Consider the following 26975-nt stretch of genomic DNA (forward strand, 5'->3'; position numbering starts at 1 on the left):
GTCTTCTATTCAAAGTTACTGCTTTATTTCTCACAGTATGCAGTAATGAAGTGTTTTATAGCCGAGGACACTGGCACATCTTACGTGCTCTTGGCCTCAGCTCTGAAATCCTTTTTTGAAAATACAATATCAGGAGGCTTGCCTCTATCCTTTTTAGTTCCTTCTGGTGTGCGTGTTTCACGCTGAAAAAATAATATTTGGACCTTTTCTTTCCGTTACAAAGCTTTGATACTTATATTTTACTGCTTAGTCTGTAGTCCAGTCCCAGGTTGCTGGTGTGGTCCCGTCCTAACTTCAGGCAGCACCCAAAGGGGTTTAGTGCTTTAGTTTGGCTGCCAACTTCCAGGGTGGCTCAGGTGTGAGGGCCGTGATACTCCAGGATAGATAGGAAGAGAGCGAAGTCAATGAGCACAGTAATTATGAAGTACCAGACAGCTAGATTAAAACACGGCTTTTTAAGAGCACAATTTACCATGTAGTTTTTGAGGAGACTGGGGAGATAAGATGAAGCTGGACCCCTTCGTACTTTGTCAGTCAGCAGAAGGAGGTTGAAGTTGCATCGGTATAAAATTGTTAGCCAATGCATGCGTAGAGTAGAGAATTGGGGTGATATGACAATATTTCCCAACTTCTGCTACATTTTAGACAATTTGAAGGGGAAGATGATGTCAGCAAGGCTTCTGGACAGCAGTGAGTTGCAGTAGTTACACCTGCTGGAGACGAAGGCATGAAGTAACTTCTTGATACCTGGTTCAGAGACAAAGCATCTTTGTCCAGAGATGGATGACTTTGCCCTACTTATAAATGGTTTACCTAATAAGAGTCACCAAAAGCACATGCAAAAATGTGATAAAGATAAGCCTGCTGCCCTGATTGCCCTTTGGTCCCAGAACCCACCCAGCCTGAAGGTATAGGACTTTGTTTCTTGTGACTTCTACAGTCATGCAACTGCAATGTCACCAATGACACAACCATGGCATTTTGAGTATTCTTAATGTAATGCAGGTCTGAGAAAGCAGGCCCATGAAGTAGAAAGAACATCTTAGATTAAGAATTGGATTCCTCTGGATGCAACATACCAGACCTCTCATGCCTTCCTGCCAAGGCTTATCTGTTAGGCTTAGGTCTCTGTAGGTTCAAATCTATATAACATGTGATTGAAAAGCAATGAGACTCTAAATCTACAGCAGGCCCCACTCATATTCATGCAGCCTCTCACGTAGCTGTCTGTGAATATTTATCTTTTTTTCCTCCAGTGTCAATGGAAGGACCACATTAAACAGCCAAATAACCAAGTGATGAATATGATTTTTTTCGTGAGTGAGTGAGTGTTAAAAAAAGATGAAATCTCTCCACTTGACCCTTCGTCTCCTGTCTTCAGCTATATATCAGTTCAAGACCAGGAGGGATTAGTAATATTTTTAAATGGGATCGCTGCAAACCACATATGCGATGCAGTCTGCGTTCTTCACTTGCAGCTGGAAAAATATAACAGTCATTTCTACAGTCCAGATTGTGTTATCCATTCAAAAAATATCGTAATGAACTTTCTTTAGTACACACCATGTGCTATTGTTTATTCTCTTGATTAAGGTGTCGAGATATGTATATTTCATGTCTATGCCTTTGGCCTGGAAAGAGCTAAAGATGTTCTTTTTTAATTGTGAAATGGTAGCAATTGACAGGGATTACTTTTACTTTCCTAAGTAAGCATAATCATGGATTATTTTGCCTGATGTGGTTCAGGCAAAATTTAAAGTGGCTTGTGGAGAGGCCAAAAAAGTGTCCCTCGACCTTTTTTTACATCTATTACAGAGGAAACGAATAATCAGAAAACAGTTTTTTTTAAAAACTGCTTCGGTGAATCCATGTATCTCACCTCGACATTAATGACCTTAATTTTATGTTTGCTCTTCCTTTGTGGAATAGTTGTGACTTTAGCTGGGGCTTCTCGCTTGACGGGGATTCTAATAGTGCTTCTGGCCCTCTGATGAACTTCATTGTACAGATCCAGTGGAGCTGCTCTGCCGCAGGAGCAGCTTGCCAGGTTACTGTCAACGCCAGGTGCTGCAGCTCGTCCAAAAATATCACTGCTTCCCTCAGCTCTCTTTTAAATAACTCTTTAGCAGTTTATCAGCAGCACCAAATATAGTGCATTCATTGAGGAATCCATTTCTACTGGTTGATTAGTATAATTGTGCTTCCAGCCCAGTCTTTTTGTATCCTTTGTGACTTTCAGGTATTAATTTCTACAGCTGGATGTCATACTGAACTGATTTCAATTTCCTGGAGTCGAATCAGCAGCCTTCAAATTACACTGGCTCCTTGTGATATGAATGTTTGAGTTTTGAATTTCACGGAAGAATTTTATTTATTTATTTTTAATTTAATTTTCCTCACTTAGCTGCTTTATGTTTGTTGTGCAGAAACCTGCATTTCTGCAGTCAGCCGTTAGTTTGTAGTAAAACACACTCAGATGGAGTAGGAGTGTGGGAATCAGCTTGTTTCTACAGTGTTTACAGCTTGTCTGTTATTTGTTAGCCTTCGTGATCAATAATAAGGCGAGGAGCATTAGACAAGTTTATAAGATGCATCAGTTAGTGGTTAGTACACACACACAGTCTGAAACCACTTGTCCCGAGCGGGGTCACGGCGAACCGGAACCTAACCTGGCAACATAGGGCGCAAGGCTGGAGGGAGGGGGGACACACTCAGGATGGCATGCCAGTCCGTCGCAAGGCACCCCAAGCAGGACTCGAACCCCAGACCTGCCAGAAAGCAGGCGCAGGCCACACTCGCCGCACCATCACGCCCCTACTCGACAGTTAGTACTAAAGACCAAAATTATTTTTAAAAAAGAAATTTTTATGTATTTTGAAGTTAATAAAAACGGTGAAATCAAAAAGGCAAAGTACAAAGCTATGTATTATAGCTTTATACAAGACTTTTACAGAAACTAACCCCCAAATCAATCAAGTGATGTAGATAATCCATAAAGATGAAGGTAGCCAGTAGCTCATAAACATTCATTCATTCATTCATTCATTCATTCTTGCTTTACTTTTGTTTTTTGAACTTACTAAAAATAATAGGGTTTTTTTAATGAAGAATTGGCATTTAATTGAAAATTCCTGCAGTGCAAAAGAATAAAATACTGTGAACCCCCTCAAAAGGCATCTGCACTTAACTGAATGCAAGAAATGGAGACCCAGGGATATGATACAATAAATGTACTTTGTGAAGCTGCCAATTTGGCTTGTTTGGATGGTGTGAACTGTACATCATGGAACGGAAACAAAACATTGACTCAGTAGTGTCCCCTCTGGCTTCAGCACATATTTCCAGGCTTGGACCAGTTGTCTAGTTGTGGAAGGAACGTTGTTTCACCCTGTTGACCACAGAATGCTGTTGTCACACTGGAACATATGTTCTCAGATGAAAATACATTGGCAGTGTTACTCATAACTCAATATGAAATATTTATGAAATGAGGCAAAGTTCGCCCTCCCTTGTGATACATATGAGTCATTCATCATTTTTGAGAAATGAGTGGCAAGTTGAAAAGATGCTGCCAAATACTGTCAATGGCTTATTGTCAAAGGTATGATTTAAGTTGCAGTGCTGGTTTATTTAGTTTAGTTTCACAGACTGAGGATTCTCAATGTATTCAGCCCACCCCCCCAGAAAAAAAGGGTCCACAGATTAATTTCAGAATGGAGGTGGATGACTACATTTCATTTTTCTCTGGGTGGAGGCCGCCTGGATGAAAGGTGGTATTGTCAGCACACAAAGGGCCCACAGCTTCCCATGCGACACAGGGCCAGTTGTGTGGGAAGTAGACACCAACAGCCAGTGGATCACTACTTTATTTTTTACAGCTTTATTCCACTGTCAGACTGTTCTCATAACCATATGTTTCATGGCCTCAGTGGAAATATTGAGCAATTCAAGTGTGGATGCTGTTGGGCTTTGAGTTCAAGTCCGTATGTTAATGTATCCTTAAAACCTTACCAGTGAAAATTTAATAGCTGCAATAAGCCATGAGTTTTTAACTACATTTACATTTATTCACTTAGCAGACGCTTTGCTCCAAAGCAGCTTACAATGAACTCTATGTAGTGTTACCAGCCCACACACCTTATTCACCACAGTGACTTACACTGCTAGATACACTACTTACACTGGGTCACTCATCCATACCTCAGTGGAACACACTCTCTGTGTCCCTTACACATTATGGGTGAACCTGAGCAGCATGTCTTTGGAGTGTGGGAGGAAACCAGAGCACCCAGAGGAAACCCACAGGGAGAACATGCAAACTCCACACAGAGTGAACAGGGATCAAACCCACGTCCTCTCGCACCACACAGGCCCTATGAGACAGCAGCACTACTTGCTGTGCCAACGTGCTGCCAACTATTTTCATAACCAGTTACGGAAAACTGTTAAATACAGGATTTCTGTCACTTTTCCAGCCTAAGGTTTGCCGGAGAAATTTAGCATGGGATTGTGAAGTAGCATTGTGAAGGTGTAAAGGTAGTTATAGTAAACTGGTTTATGATAAAAAGTGTCCATATGTGTGGTTGTGCACGCCCAAGTCAAATGGAATAAGCGGAAAAATGGTGGAAACGTTTACTGAAGGAATAACTAATTGGAGATTTTAGAGTAGCGCAGAAAAGGGTCCCTTATGGAAGTGGAAACCACAGGCATCCGAAATCAAGTGAGCAGATTTTAAAAATAATGCGGCAGTCCGGGGCATGTTTTTAGAAACTCCTGGGAGGAAGGGAATGTTCCACCCTGAGGTCTTTGCCAGGGTAAAGCGTCAACATTTCAAGTCCATTTCCCCCCTGCGTGAGACCCACGTAACCGCTGTGTTTTCTGTGAACCAAAGCAGCTGCTGTTCTGGGTGCTGAGTCCATGGATGTGTAAGAAGGTTTTAGTTCTTTTCAAGCAACAGCAGAGAGTTGTGAGAGGCCTCTCATGGAACACTGTAAGATTGTCTCTCATGGTCTTAGCTGGTCCTGTGAATTCTGTGAACATCTCAGATATTCAGCCATGCATTATGTCATAAAGCATGCTCGTGGTGTATTTTGTATTTGTGTTGTGTTTATGCCCATCCGTGCCGTTTTAAAGAATCATTGAATCTCATTCAGCGATAGTAACGATAATTCTTAATATGTGATCTGACTGGTTGAGCCCCTTCTGCTTTTGCAAGGGTTGCAAGAGATAAGAAATATATGCTATTGTCTTAAAAGCGAACATGGCACAATTTTTTTGTCTGTAATTCTGCTATTTTTGGGACATCACCATCCCAGCACTAATTAAAGATACAGTTTTTTTTTTGATTGTGATGTTTATAGGGTGCCAGTTTCTCTTGAAATTGTCCCACCTGAAATTTTCCAGTTGGAATTCAGTATTTTCAGTCTGGCCGAAGTTCTGTAATCCAGTCTTACTCTTCATTTGTGGGAAAACAAACAAGCAAACAAACAAAGGCAGGCAGACAGATAGGTGGATATGGATGGAGAGAAACCCCACATGCTGAGGGTATTATCGTGCAGACATCTTGCACAGACTCAGATTATTCTTCACTTTGTCACCAGCCCCTTCTGAAATAGCCTGTAGTTCTCCTCTAATAAAAGAGCTTGTGTTATGTGGCTTTTAGAAAATTCCGCAGACGTTACCTTATTGAATCAACATGCGTGGTCGGCGAGCGCAGCCGGGGTAGGCAGAATGGGGCCAGTGTGGGCAGCTGTCAGCAGAGGAGGATACACACCCTTCATTCCACTCCGGCCCCTGTCTCAGTGACATCATGCGGAGGGAAACCCATAATCCCATCACAAACCCCCCGGCCAAGAGGCCTTCACCAGCTCTCTTCTCTGAGGGTAGGTGGTAGTCTGCTATATGGTGGTCTCTTGGATCTGCTTTCAGTTTTGATAGGAAAAAAATAACTCAGTGCTGCAGATTGTTTTCAGTGTCTGAAAAGTTCATTAATTGGTTTCTTGTTTTTTTTTTTTTTTTTAAACAAACATTTACAAGGGACACAAGGGGGGAAAAAATTAGTTGCAGAAATAAACACACAGATTATTCAAAGAAAAATAAAATGTGATGACATTTTGATTTGTGATGACATAAACTCTATGGAAGTACCAGAAAATTTTTTTACCAGTTTCAGTCCAAATAAATGGATTGCATTTTTTTTGGATTATTTATATCTGAGAAAGACTTTAGTACACTACACTTTACACATTCTTTTAATTAAGCACTGTTTAACCCTGACTCTAGTGGATTATTGAATTCCAGCCTATACATGAGAAATCAGAGCAGCATGTACAGAAAAAAAGGTTGGATAGCTGCCCCTAAAAGCATGCTTAATGTTAAATACTGTATATGGAGAAGAGAGACACCGTTGGAGTCCCACACATTTTCCTTCCATCCAAATGAGCGGTCACTCTTTCTTTGCTGTTCATTTTCATGGTGTACATATGTTCATAGATTTAAAGCAAAAGTGGAACCTTTTTTTTTTTGGTCCATCTCTCCTTAGGTTTCTTCCAGGTGCTTTGGTTTCCTACCACAGTCCATGTGTTGCTGGTGAATTGCTGATTCTAAATTAGTGTGTGAATGAATGTGTGTGTGTGCGAGAAACCACTGCAACCCATCCAAGGTGTCCTGCTTTATGCCCTACGCTTTCTGTGATTGGCCTTGGACGCTGAACAAGGACTTGGAGAGACTGGTTGGAGCCATCTGTTGTACCCCACTATACCCCTTGTGTGGGTATAGAGATCAGCTCACGTTCGTTCCTGGTTCACCCCGGACTGACTTTGCGTGATACAGCCTGCTTGGGTCTACTCCAGCCCATTCCGCTGGGAGTGTCTCAAAGAGGACCCTCATAGGAAAGTTACTGAAGATGTTACATCAGAAGAAGTACAGTTTATTTTCCATTTTCTATGGACTGCATAGCACCATTCAAGCACCAACCAAGAACTTTGCATTGTACCACTGAGAATTATAATGTCTTTTTATTGCTGAAAGTGGTGATTAAGATTGTTTTTGAATGTTAAAATTTCAAATAGCTCTCATCTTGGCTTTTTGCTCTCAGTTTGACCCATTCTCAGTTTAGTTATTGATGAAGTCAGAAAATGGCAATTATAATTTTTTCTTTTCTTTTTTTTTTTAATTTAATACTGTCCATTTAGTTTTGTTTTCCCACTCCATCACTGACTGGCTGTGGATATTGTACAGCCCATCAGTTAACGAAATGTGGTTGTTCTCTAGCAATTTAACATAACTTTATGCAGAAATCAGACGAAAGACTGGTATCGGAATGGTGGAAAGCATGTGTTTCATTCCACTGTCTCTAAAAAGAAACCAAGCCACTCATCTCACTTTCATACGTTTGACCCTGGAAATTCTGGAAATTCTCATGTTGTAGCTTTATTTTTGTATTTGACACAAACAACCATGGATACTCCCTTATCTGGTTTACTCCCGTTTGTCTTCAGATTCTCGTGTTCACTTAGGTGCCTTTTAAGTTTTCAACGTACGTTGGTGTGTGTTTCTGGCCTTCATCCACTTGACAAGCTACACAGGTAACCATAGTCCACTCAACTGGTCTTAATACACATCTTGGTCTTTGAACTATGTCTTGCATCATCCCAAAGCATCACATTCTCCTTGGCTTTATTTTGAGATGTTTCTGTGATGTGTGTTCTGCAGTCTGAACCTCACAGCTCCAAAAGGGAGTATTTTTTCAAACCACATGGAGAGTTTAATGATGTCACTTTACATACATTGAATAGTCCTCCACAAATTATATTTCTGTGATATTTTCATTGTTGTTGAGTCAGTTTCAACTCTAGCTGACCACACAGATAAACCATCAACAGAATGTTCTTTGGCTGGAGACAGTAACTATGATTAACTCCTTTCATCTGGCTTGTACTCATTCCCCTCTTCTTTTTCCTTCAGCTTTTCCAAGCATTACCATGTTTTCAGAATTGTCCAACCTGTGTGTAAAATATCCAATGTATGATATCCTCAGTCTCGTGACATGTGCTACCAGTGAGAGTTTGGTTTAGATTTGATCTAGGATCAGTCTTTTTATTTTCCTCTCTAGCCATGGTATCCTTGTAAATTTTCACCTCCACAATTCATAAGAGCTTATGTTTTTCTTACCGTGCTTCTTCCAGCTTTTACATCCACATGTATATATTTACATTCACATATAATAATATGTATATGGATATTTTTTTTGTATAAATACTGTTGCTTGAAAAATTTTACTCTCTGTTCTTTGGGTCATGTTGACACATTTGATTGTACAATGATCATTCATTCTGATGTCCTCATAACCTGCTTCATCCAACCACAAAGCATTAGACATCCTCTGGTCTGTCTTCATGTGGCCAAGTTCCTTGGCCTCCTCATTATGAAACCAATGGACTCGGGTTCTAGCTGTGTGATCAAGCCCTTAATAAAGCAAGAAAGTAATTTAGCCAGAGTCCAGAATGTCACAGCTGCACCCCATTCATCCAGCTGTGATGTGAGATAGGCGTTCCTGGAACGTGGTTTCCCTGTCTGTGCTCTTTCAGGGGTAATGGAGCATGGGCCCCAGTCTTTTTTCCCCCCTTACTCTATTGGACTAAAAAGGGTACAATCCTGACTAGCAAACAGGAAAACAGAAGAAATTACCCTAACGTGGAAGAGTAGATTACTAGTCATCAGCTCTCGAAGGAGGAGCATTGCCAAGTAAGCCAAGAAAAGGAATAGGAACATTGATGATTCATATTTTTCTTTTCTGAAAAAGCTGACATTGCTTGGTATTGCTTAACCACGCCAGTCATAGGTGATACTCCTTCCCTAGTTGTCTCTTCGGAGAGCAGAAATGAAATATTTATTGCATTTGGTTCTGTGTGGTGTTGCTCTTGGTGTGGTACCGTATCCAATGGATAACTGGAACATTTACTTGAAACTTGAAAACAATGTGATCGGTTACCTCCGTTAAATTTTCGTAACAACCCACCAAGTATATCAGACTACTTTAGCATTGTTATGGCAATTCACATTTTCTCTTTGAAGATAAATGGGATCCCAGATACAGAAAGGGAGTGAAAATGAAGTGTGTTGTTATGTTGTGTGAATAGTTCCCCCTGTTTACTGTTGAGAGAAGGCAGCTGTTGGAGCTTTTCATCCGCATCTCGGTGTTTGTACAATGGCACTTCTAAAACCCCACCTGTGTTTTGCGTCAACGTCACTGCTCATGGTTGTGTAGAGATACTTAATCTTCGGTGTGACCTTAAAAAGCCCTTAGTTGGCAGCTTATTTGGAAAGGAGTTTGGGATTAGTGATACAAAACACACTGTTGAAGCTCTGGGTGGAGCACAAAGGATGCCATATTGTTGGGAGATGGAAGACAAAGGGATTTTTTTTTTTCAAGTGATGCATTTGATATTTGATGAAGAGCATACTTCAAAAAAAGGCATTACATCAATGTGTACCATGTTTAACTAATGAGGAAGGGTTTATGTAAAATAAATCATTGTGAAGAGGGAGCAGTTCTAAGACTGTGTTGAGGTTGCTGAGGCTGACAACAGAATGAGAAGCCACCATGTTTCCATTAGCAACATGTGCTATACAATACTGGTGTTATACAGTGTACACTATTCTACACTATATATATATATATATATATATAGCGTGGATGGTGGATTAATTTCTTTTTAATAATCATTTAGTTATCTGTCATTCTGTATTTGGGCAGTGGAACTCTGAAAGATTTTTAATCTTCCATTTTCTCTTATATTATGATGATCAAATATGTTTATAGGAATGTTGCATGGGTCTAGTTAAAGAAGAAGAATATAGACAGGAAGGAAATATTTTCTCATTGTCATGCATTGTGGTATCTGACAGACATGCTAAATGGATTGTTTTGATTTGGAAAGACTGTACAAATTAGTTATCCCTGTAAATAGCAGGTCTTGTTTGTCTACTTTTTTGCCCTGGCTCTTAGAAGTCCTATTAATGCTGTCATTTGTCCAATTTCAGCACATTCAGCAATCCATCACCTTTATGAGACATAAAGTAACATGTCTGAAAATTTCCTTCAGCAAAGTATAGGCATGTCTTCCACGTCTGATTCAATAGTAATTTAGACCATGGGTATTGTGCCATTAAAGCTATAATAACTCTTCTGTTTTATAGAAAACGTCTGGTATTTTCAAAGTACTTATGTTTTTGCTTGATTTCTCTAGCTAAACATATTCATGGATTTTGTTTTGAAAACATTGTTTTTCTCAAGCAAATGTTATTTTTTATATTTTCTAATTTTATATATATATATGTTTGAATATTTTTCTAAATTTGAATAATGTGAACATAACCAAGGTCATTTAATTGTATAACATGCAAAATACACACACACACACACACACACACACACACTTTCAGAACCGCTTGTCCCATACGGGGTCGCGGGGAACCGGAGCCTACCCGGTAACACAGGGCATAAGGCCGGAGGGGGAGGGGACACACCCAGGACGGGACGCCAGTCCGCCGCAAGGCACCCCAAGCGGGACTCGAACCCCAGACTCACCGGAGAGCAGGACTGTGGTCCAACCCACTGCACCACCGCACCCCCCTATGCAAAATATTCATTCATATAGATAAAAAACCTTTAACAGAAATTAATAGTTGTGCTCCTTTTAGTATTTGATGCTAACATATTTATATTTATGTGTATGGATAATTTATTGACTCTGTGTGAGGAATTGGTACTGATGTAGCAGACATTCACTGTCTTGTTCTGCATTGTTCTGACAGCTGAAGCAGCCCGACAAGGCCGTGGCGGCTGCACACACCTACTTCCAAGCCAACCCGGAGCATGTAGAGATGGGTGAGCACTTGGAGCAGTATAAGTTACTAGAGGGTGTGAAGGAAGAGGACTTCATTGACAGGGAAGCTCGCCAACATCAGGTGAGAGGAAGCAAGAGTCAAAACATTATAATTTTATGGAAATGTTTGACTAAAATAGGAAATCTGAAAGATCAAGTTGTGGAAGAACAAAAAACAATTGAATAGTCTCTAAATACATGTATAATTTGCCAGCATTTTGAAATACTGAAATACCATAGTCAATTGTTATATAGAGGAGTTTTTGTGGTTACAGTCTTGAGTGCTCAGCAAACAGTGGCCATTGCACTGTGGTAAACATAGATAAGTTTAGCAGATTGATTGGAGTCTGTGGGGAACACCATTCCCATAAAGGCCCACCAATTATGTAGAACCAGAATCTAATGTGAATCAGAGGAGCCACCAGTGTTCGGCCAATCAACTTCAGAGAAATATACATAAAGCTGTTTAATATCATCATTATCTTCAGTTAACTACATACCATTTATCTACAGTGCTGCCAGAAAGTATGTGAATCATGTAGGAATGGTCATTATTCCTGTATAAAATACAAAAATATATTTATAAAATCTAAATCTTGAACTTACAAAATGAATAAACGTTTATAAGATACTTACCTGGTTCTACTTACCTACTTGTTTTAACCAATGCAACTTGGGTTTCACATTTTTGCACCTCCGCTACTTCTGTTTTTCACATGAGTTCCTCTAAAGCAACAAATGGAATTGGTCATTACACACCTGTTATGTAGAATGAGAAAGACTGGTTCTTATTATAAAACAATTTTGTGGTAAAACTAAGGGACACGGGAGGTTCGCATACTTTGAAGCGGCACTTGAAAAGCAGTTTGTTTAGTAATTATGACACAGGTTGTTTATGAAACTATTACATGACTGATATGAAGGAGACTTTTCGGAATAAGTTGTCTAGAAATGATCGGTTTGTAAAATTATTTATGAATGGTGGTATGCTGTTCATTGTGATGTGAAACATAGCTTCTGAACACATCCTTTGATTGACAGAAAGCCTTCACAATGGGAGTGAAACACTATGACAGTGGTGACTATGAGAAGGCCATCGAGCACTTCGAAGAAGCCTTACTGGAGTACTTCAACGCAGATGTCGAATGCCGGGTTCTGTGTGAAGGGCCCCAGAAGTTTGCCGATAATGAGCACCTGCACTATCGGCCCAGTCTCTATGAACTAATCTCAGGTAACGTGGTTTTACTTTACTAATCTATTTTCGAAGCCTGCGGTGAATTTAAGAACTAGACTCCCTTTAGCTAGAGGGATCTCAATTTAGCCACTCAGTCCTATGATCCGATTGAGATTTCCTACCAAAGAGATGTAATGGCAAAGGACACTTGGCTCAGCATCCGTCTTGGTGCTGGATTTGATTTGAACTCAGAGTGCCCATTGTGCACCAGTGCGGAGCACATTGGTTCAGTGTGGGATACAGCCCAACAAAAACATGAAGATTGGTCCCCTCTGGGGGAATGGGGAGAGTGGCAGGAGTAATCGAACACTGCAGGACTAATGAGACTAATCCAGTTATGTAGCACGGATGTGGGCCTTGTGTTTTTACACTTAAGGTGCTGACATTGACCCATAACCCACAGCAGAAGTTTCAAGTTTTTTTGTGCTCTGCTGGAACATCACTGATGCTTAACTGGAAGCAGATATCTAGAAATCATGCATGGCATAAATATTATTGTTTGGTTTTTATTCCAATATTTTAAACTCTCTCTCTCTCCCTCTCTTTCTCTCTCTCTCTATATATATATATACACACATATATATATTTATACACACGCACATATATATATATATATATACACACTATTTACTGTTTAGGAGCTTGGTTTTGAGTGCAGAATTGCGGTGCAAAATCTGTTCACCTCTTTTTGGAACATGGGGAGACTTGGCAAACAGTCCACTGGGGTGCACAAAGCGTATGGAAAACACACAGTGGGGCGCAGAGACAAGTGATTAGGAACAGTGGCAACAATGACGCATGCCAGGAGAACACTGATGGTTGTGTAAGCAGGTTTTCGCCTGGAACCGTCAGAGCGGACTAACTGGGGACAACTGTTTTTGTTCCTGTTCTTTTGTGATGCAGATGGATAAGTTTGGAAGTGAAGGAGCTGTGACAGCTGCTTGGCCTTGCTTTTTAATGAGGCAGCGTGGAAGGGAACAATGTGCCTGCTTATTTTGGCTAACTGGCCCCAAAATACCAGTGTCAGAATTGGCAGCTCAGTTTCCATCTTTATTAAAAAAAAAATTGCTCAGACAACATGACTTTGCTCATCTCCGAAGCCTTACTGGACTGCATAGGGGAGCTTGGTTTGTACATGTTCTAGTCCATGATCCACAAAAATTGACATAACATTTCAGGTTAGGCTTGGTCTTAAACAATTATGAATTCCCTTGATAAACAGGGTGGGGGGGGGACAGAAATATTGTTTGCTTTTCTTTTTTTTTTTTTAACTCACCAAGTACTGAGACCTGACACACATGGTTCCATTTAAGCTGTTTCTCAGTTTACCTCTTCTCTTCAAAACTCTCTTATTGTCATTCTTGTATATTAATGCACTTTGTACTTTCCCTAAGGGATGGAACAGACTTCAAGTAAGAATGAGCATAACTATTTAAAAGATTATTAAAAGACATTGCTAAATTTTATATTACTTTAACGCTGGATGATATCCAGCTACTAGATTAATGGTATTTGAGTTTCATAAGGAGAGAATCGGAACTTGTATGCAAGACCTTTGCATAGCAATAAAGGCATATAAGGAGAGAGAATACCTGTGTTTTCATCCTGAAAAACCTTAAGCGTATTATTGCATGGTCTCTTTGAACCCAGGATCACAATTAATATAATAAAGTAACGATAAAAGCAATTAAAATATGAATGAATTTTGTAATATATGTTGAAAGAAGGGGTCTGGACTCCCTTTAGGGAAGAGCGCTGCTATATACCTAGACATCATTGGGAGGTCCTAGCTAAAACCACCCAAGGTCTTCATGTCTGGGACCAGCAGCCTGCACCCCACATCAGGTCAATGGACACCATTGTGCAGATCAACATGTAAAACGCCAGCTCCTCTGTACCATTCCTGCTCTTGTTGCGTATTTTGCTCCTATAGTCCCACAGTCATAAGAACGGAATGAATTTTGGTGTGTATGAAAAAACGTGTATGAATTATCTGGGTCTGCAGGAAAGCTGTATTTATCATATTTTGGCTACCAGTTTTAAACATGTTTTTGAATTTTCTAAATCAACCCAGTTTTCCTTGAACCTAGCAAGAACATGAGAAAAAAAAGTCTTTTTCTCATTTTCAACATCATTAGCCAGTGCACTGCAGAGTTTTCTAGATGGTAAAGATGTTACGTGATAGAGAAGCACAGCTGGATACCAATGTACAATGTTTAATGAAAAATCCTCTAAGGGTTATGAGACAGATGTGCTAGGCTGTATTACACATCAAAACTCATTGTTTTTCAGATTTTTTTTCTGTAGCCCTGCATGATTAAAATATTTCATATGTTTCCCAGTCTATGGAACCTAAACTGGAAAAGCCTTAAAAAATAAGTTTTTTTGGAAAATGTGAATGATACAAAATGTGGTGTGGCTTGTGCTGGCAGACAGAATGACTTGAGTGAATTGAATGACTTTTATTGACTTCTGTATGTGTGATCCGTTAGCGATGCTCTGACCACACTTCCTCGAAAGCAGACCGCTGTCCCCTCATTGAGGGTAGTGTAGCTTGGTAGCTTTTCAAACTCAACCTCATTCTTGTCTTGACCTTCCAAGGTGGCTCCTGTCCCAGCCACAGAATGGCTGCTTCAAAAAAATACTGATGTTATTGCCTCTCCTAAATGATGAAGAATGAGCTCCATTTTGGTATGCAGAGCCATAATTGGCAGAATATTAAAAAGTTAAATTAGACATAATGTATACATAGATATTGTATATAGGTATCTTTTGAGGTATATTTAGTTGTGCAGAAAACCTTCTGCTGTGTTGCAAAGCCAAAACTGTTAGGAGGCAAAAGTGTGGGAAGAATCACAAAGCTTGTCACCTTTGAAAAAATGAAATTTGAAAATGTTAACAAAAAGCACTATACTGATAACTGATTTCAGGTTGTGATACAAACTAAAAACTAACTGAGAAACAGTTTGACAACTGTCAGTGGAATGCTCAAGAGCCCAGCTAAAAAGTTACAACACTGATAAAGTTGAAGAGCTCATTGGCTGAAATGGGAAAAAAAATTTGAGATCAACCATTTCTTCATTACAATTACATAGATTTCAAGGAGCACTTTTTGGAAGAATTGCTGCGTGGAAGGCTTTTCTCGAAAAGATTAACATGAAGTCGAACCAGGAGTTTTTCAGAGAGCAATATCATACTTTGATAATTTCATTGTCTTTTGCAAAAGTGAAATTGACTTTGAGATTTTTGCTTGAAAGTAAAACGTTATTTTTAATGCAAACCAAACATATATCTCAGACATGGTGGTAGCAGTATCATGCTGTGGGATTGTTGAAGAAAGTTTCTTGCCATCAAAGATGGATACAAGCAAATTGTGAAGAAATTTATTTTAATGGGCACGATATCAGTATTTAGAATGAAGATTGGTATTACAACGCAACAATGGCCCAAACGCAAGCTTGCCAACTCTATAAAACCTGGAAGAGTTTAAGAAAATTTGTATGGTAAAATTCCAAAAAAGCCCCAGAAAACTCTTAAAAATATATTAAAGAAAACTGCTGTAATTGCTGCTAGCAGCCTATCTACAAATCATTACGTACAAGGTCGCATATGAAAAAAGAAAAGGTGTTGCTTCTTTTATGCATTTCTGCTTTGTGTGCAAAAGTTACGCACATATTGTACACTTCTCTGGTGATTTCGAATGTACTGTTGTTGAATCACTACAAAATGACGTGACTGATGGGGCTGTGTGTCTTCAGATCACCTGATGCAGGTACTGCACTGCAAGCACGAATGTGTGAGGGACCTGGCCACACGGCCTGGGCGTCTTTCACCCATGGAGAACTACCTACCTCTTCACTATGACTACCTTCAGTTTGCCTACTTCAAAGGTAACACTTTTTTCCAGAGATTCAACATTTTGCTAAATGATCCATTAAAGAGTGCATTAAAAAGAACCACAGGACCCCGGAATGCCTGCAACAGCATGTGACTGTGTAACAGTATTAATTTTTTTCATGTGAAAATACGGTAACCAGGCAGTGTTTTCAGTCTATAAATCTTATCATCACTGTGCATTTTTGTTAACTTTCGTAACATACTGAAAAGCAACACATAACACACTGTGTATTCATGGTAATATTTTGCTTACAAGACACTGACACAAAATACCTAGTCCTACAAAAAAGTAGTAGTACTAAAAAAAACAGTTTTGCTACAATTTACGCCCACCAGATATAACCGTTTATTGTAAAAATGTTAACTAACATCAATCATAAGAACTACGGATGGAACACATAACAGAAAATTCTGGAGGCACGTGGTTTATGCGTTGGTCAGGGACTGACATCAGCTACACGACACAACAGTAGCAGCAATCTGACATAAAAAATATTATGAATTTTACAATATTTATTTGTTGCATTTAACATCAGTCATATTGTCATTAAACAGTCTCTCACCATGATAAAAAAATGGTTTCATAATAAACTGTTAATCAACCAACCTGTTATTTCCACGAATTCTGGATCTGCTCAGTATTTACGAGTTAGGAAACAGTACAGATGAGAGAATTACATAAGCGTTTCCATAACACTGCTGTTACATCTGTAAGAAATGGGACCAGAGTGGTTTTATTGAGGCGTAAAGCATAGGAAGAGGAAAGCAGTTGGCATGTTCACCTCACCTCACCATTACGAGTCCAATAGCCCCTGGAAATAGACCTTTTGTCTTGGGTTTAGTTTCCACTATCTCAGCGCTTTCTGCTGCCCTGACTCCCTCATGGTCATTACCCTGGAATGTCCCACTGGATGCACTTCAGATGCCTTGTGAAGTGTTTTACTCCATGGGTCATGTTTTATTACACACAATGGACTGCTGAAGCTTAATTTAGGGATTTGAGAGGCTGGCTATGGCTGGTGTGGTGACAGGTGGCACGGTCGACATATTTCAGGATTCTTTTAAGTGGATTTGTCTGGGGAAGAGGGTGAAGTATTTCACAGTGATGTAAGTGATGGCAACTGTTCGTGACAAAATGGCATGTTTTATCACTGCCTGTGGAAAGGCTGGTTAAGCAGCTGCCTGAATGTGTGGAGAGGATTTTAATGACCCTTCTTTTTGCAGCAAACAAGGTCTCAGAGGCTTTGGAGTGTGCGCAGTCCTACCTGCTCTTCCACAAAGGAGAGGAATTCATGATGGAGAACATGGAGCACTACAGAGAGGTGCTGGGACATGACATGAAACCCCGCCAGGTGAAACACATCTACATTTTGCACTCGTTTTGCTTCTTTATCCAGCAATTATGTAAAAATTCCAATATATGTTTTTCTTTTCTTTTTGCTACAATGCTTAACACTTGGCGTCGCAAAAGCGGAAAGTTTCCGAAAAATTTTATTCACTGTCATCTACCCATATTCTCCACTTGTTCTATATTTTCTGTTAGTTTTGTGGAAGGTTATTGACTGATATCATGTACACTGATATCTTAATGCCAATGTCCAACGGCTCGTAGAGTAGCAGTGGCATTAGCTGTCAATCGAATATTCATGAACCATGATAAACTTCTTCATGGACCAGCTTGTCATTCTGTATATGGTAAATGCCATGTGTGAATGTGTTTCAAGCTCGCAATAATATCAAACCTCTGGAAATTTCACTGCATTGCTTTTCAGATTTGATGTCTGTTTGAATAGCATCACCACAGAGGTTGTTTGCGCAATTTTAGCTAAGGTCGTGACCCTACTGTGGACGGCCTTCCATGCTTTGGATGATGTATTTCCAGTAAGCTGCTTTGAGGCGAGTGATGCTGTTGGAGTCCTGGACTCAAGCAGGGAGCTGTAGGTTTGGCTGCCTTACTACTCTGTGCAGCATGCAAGCCAAGGAGCAGCCATGGTGAGGTCATTCACTTCTTCACTGGAAGACCTCATAGGAGAACTCTGCATTTGAGGAACAAAGAAAAAAACAAAAAACAAAACCGAAAGAAACAGCACTGAAGGGCTTTCCAAAATCCATTTGAATTTACTGAAACAATTTGGGATTTGCTGCACAGTGGTCAGAGCAAGAATTTTCGTGGCCGCAGATGCTACTGGGCTTCTCTGGTTTCAAAGCAAGCACAGTTTTTGCCTTGGTCCTTGGCAAAACAGTCTACTGATGCCTTTGTGTGTCATTCCTGCTTTTGCTCCAGCTCCAATTCTAGCTGTTAAAATTAAATTTAACTGGGGCAAAAACCACTCATTTATGTTTATTCCTTTAGCTTACACTTTTCTCCAAAGTGTCTTATAGTGTTTACCTACCTACAATTACTTATCCGTTTTTAAAGTTTTACTAGAGCAATTTGAGGGTAAGTACCTTACTCAAGGGTACTACAGCTGGCGGTGCTATTCAAACCTGTGACCTTCAGATCCAAAGGTTGCAGCCGTAACCACTACGTTACCAGCTGCCCCAGTAAATACATGCTCTGGAATACCATGCATTTTTACCCAGTTCCACCCTTGAAGATACACACTTCAGCACAGGGCCTTAGTTACACTCCATAATGACTCCCACACTAATTCGTATTCTGTTGAAACTTTATCATCAGTGCTCTTCACCTTGCCTTGGGTATTTTCATACGCAGGAGGCTGACTGGTATCTCCGCCGTCATCTGCAGGAGCTTCAGCTCCTTCAACTGGGCAGTGAGAACCTTGGAATGGAGTACACGGAAGGGGTAAGGTGGAATGAATCAGGTGGGACAACTGTGTCATTTACTGATGTAATTATGTATCTCCGTCATGGCCCAAACTCATAGGGGAAACGGACTCTGGGTGCTCATGCCGTGTGTTACTGCAACGTAGTGCACATTTTTTATGAGTGCTGTACGGCAGCTGGAGCACCAGACCGACCTCAGGGGTCCCCTGGGAACTGGGAGAGGGATGAGAGGATCTCATAATGCACGCTGAGCGTAGACTTCGGGCCTTTGGGTCATGTATGTGTATCGTTTGCACCCACAGCTGACGTAGGAAAAAAACAGCATGCTTTCAGAAAGTGTTCACTCCACCCTGCCCATTTCCCTTTTTTCCGCAGAGACAATACGTTTACTTCTGAGCGTCCCACTTGTGTTTGCACTCACTGCCTTAAAAATTTGTAAAACATTAGCATCAGTAATATCGCACATTGCATTTTTTGTCTAAATACTACGCATCTCAAGAGACTCGCTAAAGACTTGCATTTGAGGGGACCTGAGAATATTCTGAAGCAAGTGTCCGAAGGAACTTAATCCTCATGTAATAGCTCCGCATTGTGGAGAAACAACGAAATGTCAGCTGTTGCTTGAAGTAACCATTGATTTTGGCACTCTTCTTCTTAACGGGTCCCATTGTATTATATTTAGTGTAGGGTGATTTTAAATTGGAGCAGTGAGATACTGTTGAAAGGTATACATTTGGTTGCCACACTAGTTAAGCATCTTGGAAAAATATTGTCCAAAAAAACGCAGCAGTTTACTCAATAACAAACTCCGTTACCGCTTATGCTGTGTTTTTGCCAGAATTATTGGAGCAGCTCTGGTGGAAGAGAAGATGTCAACAGGTAAGTGACAAAACAGATGATGTGTGAATAATTGTACTTTAAGGATTACCCGTTGTATGACTCACAAGAGCACTGCTGTCACAACGATGATCCAGATGGTTATTTGGCTAACTCATAGGACACACACTTTCAGAACCGCTTGTCCCATACGGGGTCATGGGGAACCGGAGCCTACCCGGTAACACAGGGCGTAAGGCCGGAGGGGGAGGGGACACACCCAGGACGGGACACCAGTCCATCACAAGGCACCCCAAGCGGGACTCGAACCCCAGACCCACCGGAAAGTAGGACAGTGGTCCAACCCACTGCGCCACTGCGCCACCGCACCCCCTTCCGACTCATAGTATTGTACCTTTACTTTTACAGACTCCTGACAAGCACCAATGGATGGATGGAGTATGTTCCCACCTCTGAGAAGAAAAACCTCAGCACGGATACTGTGAAAGAACTGAGAGAGGGTAAGCCTTGATTCTCAGCAACCCATGCCAACCATTCAAGTTTTTTATACACGCATATCGTGCGTTTCTCTACTATTCTTTAAATGATGGTTAAGCCTGGTTCGGTTCTCTGTTTAACCACCAGGAGGACCTTTGCTGTACAGCAATGTCCAGCTGGTCCAGAAGTCAGAGGACCTGAATGGGAGCCAGAGGGTCCTGCTCGATAACGTCATCTCTGAGGATGAGTGCACTGAGCTGAAAGACCTGGCACATGTGAGCTGATTAATTTACAACAAAATTTGTTGATGAAACATCAAACACTGAAATACTTGTATGTTAATTGACTAGTTGTTTACAGTGCTTGTTTTGTGGGTATCGTGCTTTACATGTGTATGCTATCGTATCATCAGAAGTTGGAGGTTTCGACCATTGTTTTGCAGTCTGTCACAATGGCAGGAGATGGGTACAGAGGAAAGATGTCCCCTCATACTCCCAATGAGAAGTTTGAAGGAGCGACCGTACTGAAAACCCTGCAGGTGGGCGGTCAGGAACTTCCTACAGTATATCTGTATATATGGACATCATGTAGTAGTGAAGAACCCTGATTGATAAGTTGTAGTATTGCTTGTTCTGCTGCAGTAATTTTGGTGTGAATTAATTAATATATATTTAATGGCAGTATGGCTATGAGGGACGGATCCCATTGAGAAGTGCCCGCTTGTTCTACGATGTCAGCGAGAAGGCCAGGAGGATCATCGAGTCTTATTTCATGCTCAACACAACCTTGCATTTTTCCTACACTCACCTAGTGTGCCGGACTGCCATTCAAGGTGAATACTGAACCCCATGTGTAAATATAGCAAAAAAAAGAAAAGAATATAAAAGAGCATCCGTGGCTTACTGAAAACATGAACGACTCTACTAACTGCTCTGTCGAGTGGTTCTTCATGAGGTATAAGCCGCCTCCTCTATGTTGTATTGACTGTAGGTCAGCAAGAGCACAGAAATGACCTCAGTCATCCCATCCATGCTGATAACTGTCTCCTGGACCCAGAGGCCAACGAGTGCTGGAAAGAACCACCTGCCTATACCTACAGAGATTACAGGTGAGAGACCATATGTGGGAGGAGGTCTGATAGTATATTACACCCAACACATATAACCCAAGGTGTAGCCTTAAGAGAGTTCATGTTCTTCCTTCTGGTTCATTGCAGCGCACTGTTGTATCTCAATGGAGATTTTGATGGAGGGGAGTTTATCTTCACTGAGATGGATGCAAAAACAGTTACAGTGAGTACGACACATTATTGACACATTATTAGAAATGTTTCTTTTTATTCATTTCATAATTTCATACCAGTTGACCTTTTGGGCCCAGGGCTAATCCTGCTTTTTCCTCCCTTTTGCCCACAGGCATCCATCAAGCCCAAGTGTGGCAGGATGGTGGGATTCTCTTCTGGCGGGGAGAACCCTCATGGCGTCCGAGCAGTAACCAATGGGCAAAGGTGTGCTGTGGCCCTCTGGTTCACTCTGGACCCGCTCTTCAGAGAGCTGGTGAGCAGGGAGGGACCCTATTCATATTCTTTTTCTTTGTAAATCCAGGGTGATTTTTATTTAGAAATACGGTAGTTATGCATGCTGGCCTCCAACTCGCTAACTACACACATGCTTCAAAATGCGTTTGCAGAATATGCTTCCTCCCAGAAATGGGCGTCCCAGTAAATTCACCCCAAGCTGGTACCCTATAATGCTCAGAGAAATTGCAAAGAGCCCAAGAGCTCCATGTAGAGATCGACAGGCCTTGGTTAACTGTTGCATGTTGAAGTTCATGACCGCATAGTCAAAAAAAGACTAAACAAGTATGGGTTTCATGGAAGGGTGGCCAGGGAGAGCCCCTTTTTGCTCTCCAAAAAGACCATACTACACTTACTCCCACTTGCTGTTCAGTGCAAACAATGTTGTGTGTAATGATATGATTCCAGTCTACCTTGTTTCTTGTTATGTTCTGCTCTTTCAGTACAGGTTCCAGCTCATGGTAAATGTTGCTCGAACGTGTGGCTTCACGCTTCGAGCCCTCTAGTGTCAGTTTTTATTTGTGCTATATATGAATTATCTACTTGTTTTTCTCTTCCAAAGGAGAGACTCCAGGCTGATGAAGTCATACAGTCGTTGGACAGCCAAAATTCCTGGGACCAGGAGCTGAATATTAACCCTAAAGATGAGCTGTAGAAGAGATCAAGCAATCTAATTGATTATCTATTTATTTAATGAAGTTAATCTTAAAACATTTTTATTTTTGTACTATTTCAAGTGCAAGTCATTCAGTTGGTGTGAAACAGTATGATGTGTCTATGTGTTACTCATACCAGTACTTGAGAGCTCGTACAGTTTGATTTGTGCGTCACCAGTCACCCGTGAAAGTGTTTAGGGTGAAATTGTGCCTTGAGATACTCGATGGTCATTTCTTCACAGGAACCGAGAAGCACTGTGAGAAGCATTGCGGTCGTTCTTTCTGCTGAATAGGCAGGCATATCTTGACTTCTTAGTATGAGGTCCACGCAGCACTGTGAACAAACCAAACTGAAGAGCAGAAGTTAAATTCACAGGTTTCCAAGCATAACGAACCTCACGTTTTGAGTTATCGACCCAAAGGAATACAAAGCATCATGTTTATCCATTCATGTTTCACAAACTTATCAGAGGCCATACAGCATGTTACATTTTTTACTTCTGGAATCGAGAGTTTTCCAGCGCAAATATAGGCAATATTAAACACTCGGGGGGCAGTTTTATTTTACGTTCACTGAATCTATCTCAGGCGTACATACAAGTGTACATGTCAGCATACGGACATCGAGCTAGTAGACTCACCTAATTTGTGCACTTTCTCTTTTGATAGTGTGATCAGTTAACTTTCTGCATTCATTTTTTGGTTTAAATGCAATAAAAGCTTATACACTGTTTACCGTACTCACATGAGGCTTTGGTATGTGTTCTAAAAGACAGGTACTGTTGCAACTGGCATTGTTTGATATTAGCAGACTTTTTTAATAAAAAGTATTGCATTTATTCCTGTTTCAAGGAATTGTTTAATCTGATACTTTACTGATGTCCTTTCCTTTCGAAGCTCTGCTTCTTAAGCCATTCGGTCCGTTTGTTTTTACTCCAACGGACACTGGAAGTCGCAGGTTCGAATCCCACCTCCAGCTGCAGTACTCTGGAGCAAGGAACTCAGTCTGAAATTGCTCCAGTAAACTTACCCAGCTGTATAAGTGGGTAAATAATTGTAAGCAGCTTAACATTGTAAGTCCCTTTGGATAAAAGCATCAGCTAAATGAATAAGTGTAAATGAAAGTCCTTCTTTGCTTACCTTGCAGATTTAATTATGCATACATTATGTATGTTCTGTGTTGAGCCATGAGGTCATTTTAGCTCACATTGTAATTTTGTTTGGGAGGAAGGCCACTGTATTTTATTTTAAAAGTGCTAATGTTTTTAAAAAATATTTCTAAAATAAACTGAAATTGAAAATGTTCTTGTTTACTCTCTTTGTATTCATTGTGTAGTAAGTATGTAGTTACATAAATATTTACATTTTCATTGTTATTGTTTTTAAGCAGCCTGTCTACTTCTTAAATACACAATGAAAAATTCATTTTAGTATTTTTTTAAGTATATGTATGCAGTAATGTCTGATGTAGCGAACATGATTGTGTTTTCATGAAATTGCTACTTTTTTCACAAATATGAAAAAAATGCATAAAGAAATTTCCATCAAGGTAATCTCTTCTCATTTTTATGGTAAATTGTTTCACAAACTCCCCAGCAGGGCACAGTGATTACAATGAAATAGATATTTAAAAAAAAAAAAAAAAAAAAAAAACTTGTTCAGCCATTTTCAGTGTTTTATTAACCAATTAACTTTTATTTTGTGTTTATATCAAAATATGGAAAAAGTTTATAACTCTGTGAACTGTGACATATTTACAACCAATTGTACAAAATGACATATAGCTTCCCAAATAATGCAAAAATAAAAACACACCAACATAAAAAAAAAACTAAGTAAAAAGTTGAGCTTGAAATAATTCCTGACATTCAAAACAGTGGTTCTAACGCTTTCAGTTCAAGAAATGTACAGTGTAATGTTGCGAAAACACGTTTAAACGTTTTAACTTTCATTAGACCTTGGAAACACTTTGAAATACTTTAACACTCCATAGTACACTCAGACTTTGAAACATATTCTCTTTTATAGGACTCCGCAAATGACTTCATACCTTATACTTTTCAGTACTTTTCATAACTGGAAAAAGTCTCAGTACCTTTATCTGGAAAAAGGACTCAAGATTCTGCTTGTCAGACAGACTCATACATGACAGAGTAAAACAATGTTATTTAATTAAGCAAATATCAGATACCTTAAATGATTATTTATTTCTGTTCTCATCTGAGCAGCAAAAATCTAGTAACCTAATTATCCTTTTAAAAACTAAATAGAAAACATCCCTTGATACACAACTAAAAATAACTGGTTTGAATACATTAAGTTGCTGAGATGCGTGAAAATAGTTATCTGCCTATAGTGCTCAATTTGTTTAAACTGACCCCGAAATTGACAAAAAAAGGAAGTATTACGCTTCCTTAAAATATAACAAGTTACTACATCTGGGAAAAATCCCACCCCAATCGATCAACTCTATACAAGAACAGGTACTGTATGTACAGTTACAGTAAATGCACGGTTTTGGGTGACCACTAAATACACCACAATATTTTTTGCTACTGCATAAAAGTTCCAAAAACTTGCCCAACACAAATGCAAAGCTAAGTAGGAAATGTATTAAAGTTACCAATATGAACCATAATGTGTTTTTACCAGCCCAATGCTGTTAAGTACACTATTTTAGTGAGTGCCCCATAGGAAAAAAAGGTAATGGGTGGTAAACCGAAGTAAACCAGATGGTGGCGCGGGTGCATCACTATGTGGGCTGGTAGTTCAAAGAAAACAAAAGACATCTTAGGCACTGCACGTGATTTTGAACCCTCCCTATAAGCCGCGTTCAATACTTCAGACTTTGTGTAATTACAGGCAGCTATAAGACAAAATAATACATTTGTGTATTTAATGCAACACTTTTGAATATTGAAAGTACAGTCTGAAAAGGTCACATTTAAAGACAGAATAATACTTTCTTCTGACAGCAATGTGGTGGAAAGAGCACAGCACAACACTTCAGTTTTATACAATCATAATGGGCCCATAATGTGGGAGAATAACAGCATTTTGGCAGAAGTGAAAGGGTCTGAGCAGAGCCCCACTTCACAGACATCGCTCTCTCGATCAGCCACATTATTTACGTTTCATTAACTGTCGCTCCGAATAAAGAAATGTCCTGCTGGAAGAGAGCGCGACGTTCAACCGAGAAGAGCGCGGAGAACGGGACCTTTTCTCGAGTCGCGACGACGCGGCACACGTTCGGCATTAGATACGGTAAGTGCTCTGGCGAAGAGTTTCGAGGAATGGAAAATATCTACTGCGAAGCACCTTTCGACTTTGTTCTCTCTCACTGAAATGTCAACGGCGGAACAAAACGCAAGAAAAGAAAGGAAATAAGTGCACATCTTACTTTTATCCTGAAAGGAAACTAGAGTACGGGTACGGATGAGGATATTTGAGGTGACACTCGATCACTTTTCGGGGGACCCTCTCATCTGCTCTTGGAGGGATGGAAGGGATGGTTAGTGGCCTGCTCACTCGCCTTCCTCCTTGATGCGCTGCTGCTTGTTGCGGCGGGAGTCCATGTCAAAAGAGAAGTCGCTCCACTCATCCCGTGGGGGGAAGGAGATGGTCTGGCGCAGCGTGAAGCGCACGGCATCGATCACCCGCTCGCCCCGCGTCTCCGACGAGCCCACGCTCACCGTGGAGGAGCCGCTGGTGGTCCGGAGGATGTGCGGTGGTGGCGAGAACTCCATCGCCTGCCGGTGCTCCAAGATGCCCTTCCAAATGACGTGCTGGAACTCGGCCGGGATCTTCAGCCGAGACAAGTCCTGCGGGAAGAGCGCGGAGAAGCCCTCAGGACTGACACTCATGACACTGATGGCAGTGTGGTTTACTTTGGGTCAGGCGTAGCCTCACCTCCATGTTATAGTTCTCGATCTGGTAGATGCTGGTCAGGCCTTGGGCAGTGAAGTAGTCTAGGCAAGCCGAGCAGCCCAGCCGCAACAGAAAGCTGCGCAGGAACACAAGCGGCACGTGCAGCTCTTTAGGAGTAACAACAAACTGTCGAAAAGGACTGTCAGAGCTGCTCAAAATGCTCTGCAGCGTCACCGGAATGGGTGCATTTTTCCTCTAACCCTAACGTTAATAATACAATACCGACAATGAGAATTATTTAAACAATTTATCCATCATTTTTCCTAAACCATTATGTACAAATGAGGCTCACAGTAGTTAGTTATTAATAACAGTACTGTTTGATCATCCTGAGAATGTATACAGAGTTACACTTTTGTGCCCCCGTTAACTGGTTCTAATTTGTTCCAGAATACGAACGGCACGAGGAATAACTGGATAATGACATTAATGATTCTGTTATTTTTTATGGGGAAAAATTCCAGTTTGCCTAATCCCGAGATATCATCCAAAATGATGCCAGGGTGCTAAAAAAAAAAGTGGTCTAACACACATTTCCTTGAATCGCGTGTGATAAGAAGAGGCGAGACGTAAGAAACATGAATTTTATTTTCATAGAGTAATATTTTGTGTTAAATTTAGTGTCGGAAAACAGGGATCGCAAAGACACACACATGAGTATGCAGGTGAGGCTATAGAGGATGCCGGAACACATA

At 40.5% G+C, this 26975-nt stretch overlaps 2 protein-coding genes across 4 annotated transcripts in view; one reads left to right on the forward strand and one right to left on the reverse strand.

The window, feature by feature from the left end:
* Positions 1–23363, forward strand: part of p3h2 (prolyl 3-hydroxylase 2) — a 49844-nt gene extending 26481 nt beyond the window's left edge. The window contains exons 2-15 of the mRNA XM_018757273.2: positions 10819–10971; positions 11931–12120; positions 15882–16013; positions 17245–17372; positions 18737–18826; positions 19646–19686; positions 20053–20144; positions 20269–20396; positions 20564–20659; positions 20803–20953; positions 21112–21229; positions 21338–21413; positions 21537–21677; positions 22260–23363. Coding sequence (XP_018612789.1) covers positions 10819–10971; positions 11931–12120; positions 15882–16013; positions 17245–17372; positions 18737–18826; positions 19646–19686; positions 20053–20144; positions 20269–20396; positions 20564–20659; positions 20803–20953; positions 21112–21229; positions 21338–21413; positions 21537–21677; positions 22260–22352 — 1629 coding nt within the window. The 3' untranslated portion in view covers positions 22353–23363. The remainder of the gene's footprint in view (positions 1–10818; positions 10972–11930; positions 12121–15881; positions 16014–17244; positions 17373–18736; positions 18827–19645; positions 19687–20052; positions 20145–20268; positions 20397–20563; positions 20660–20802; positions 20954–21111; positions 21230–21337; positions 21414–21536; positions 21678–22259) is intronic.
* Positions 23364–24636: 1273 nt separating this feature from the next.
* Positions 24637–26975, reverse strand: part of tp63 (tumor protein p63) — a 32480-nt gene continuing 30141 nt past the window's right edge. For 2 of the 3 annotated variants that reach the window (XM_018757241.1, XM_018757240.1), the window contains exons 11-12: positions 26263–26356; positions 24637–26174 (exon numbers count right to left, since the gene is read on the reverse strand). In XM_018757241.1, coding sequence (XP_018612757.1) covers positions 25878–26174; positions 26263–26356 — 391 coding nt within the window. In that variant the 3' untranslated portion in view covers positions 24637–25877. The remainder of the gene's footprint in view (positions 26175–26262; positions 26357–26975) is intronic. The other variant, XR_001966341.1, reaches the window with a different exon arrangement.

Source organism: Scleropages formosus, chromosome 8, assembly GCF_900964775.1.
Source record: "Scleropages formosus chromosome 8, fSclFor1.1, whole genome shotgun sequence".
Taxonomy (NCBI): domain Eukaryota; kingdom Metazoa; phylum Chordata; class Actinopteri; order Osteoglossiformes; family Osteoglossidae; genus Scleropages; species Scleropages formosus.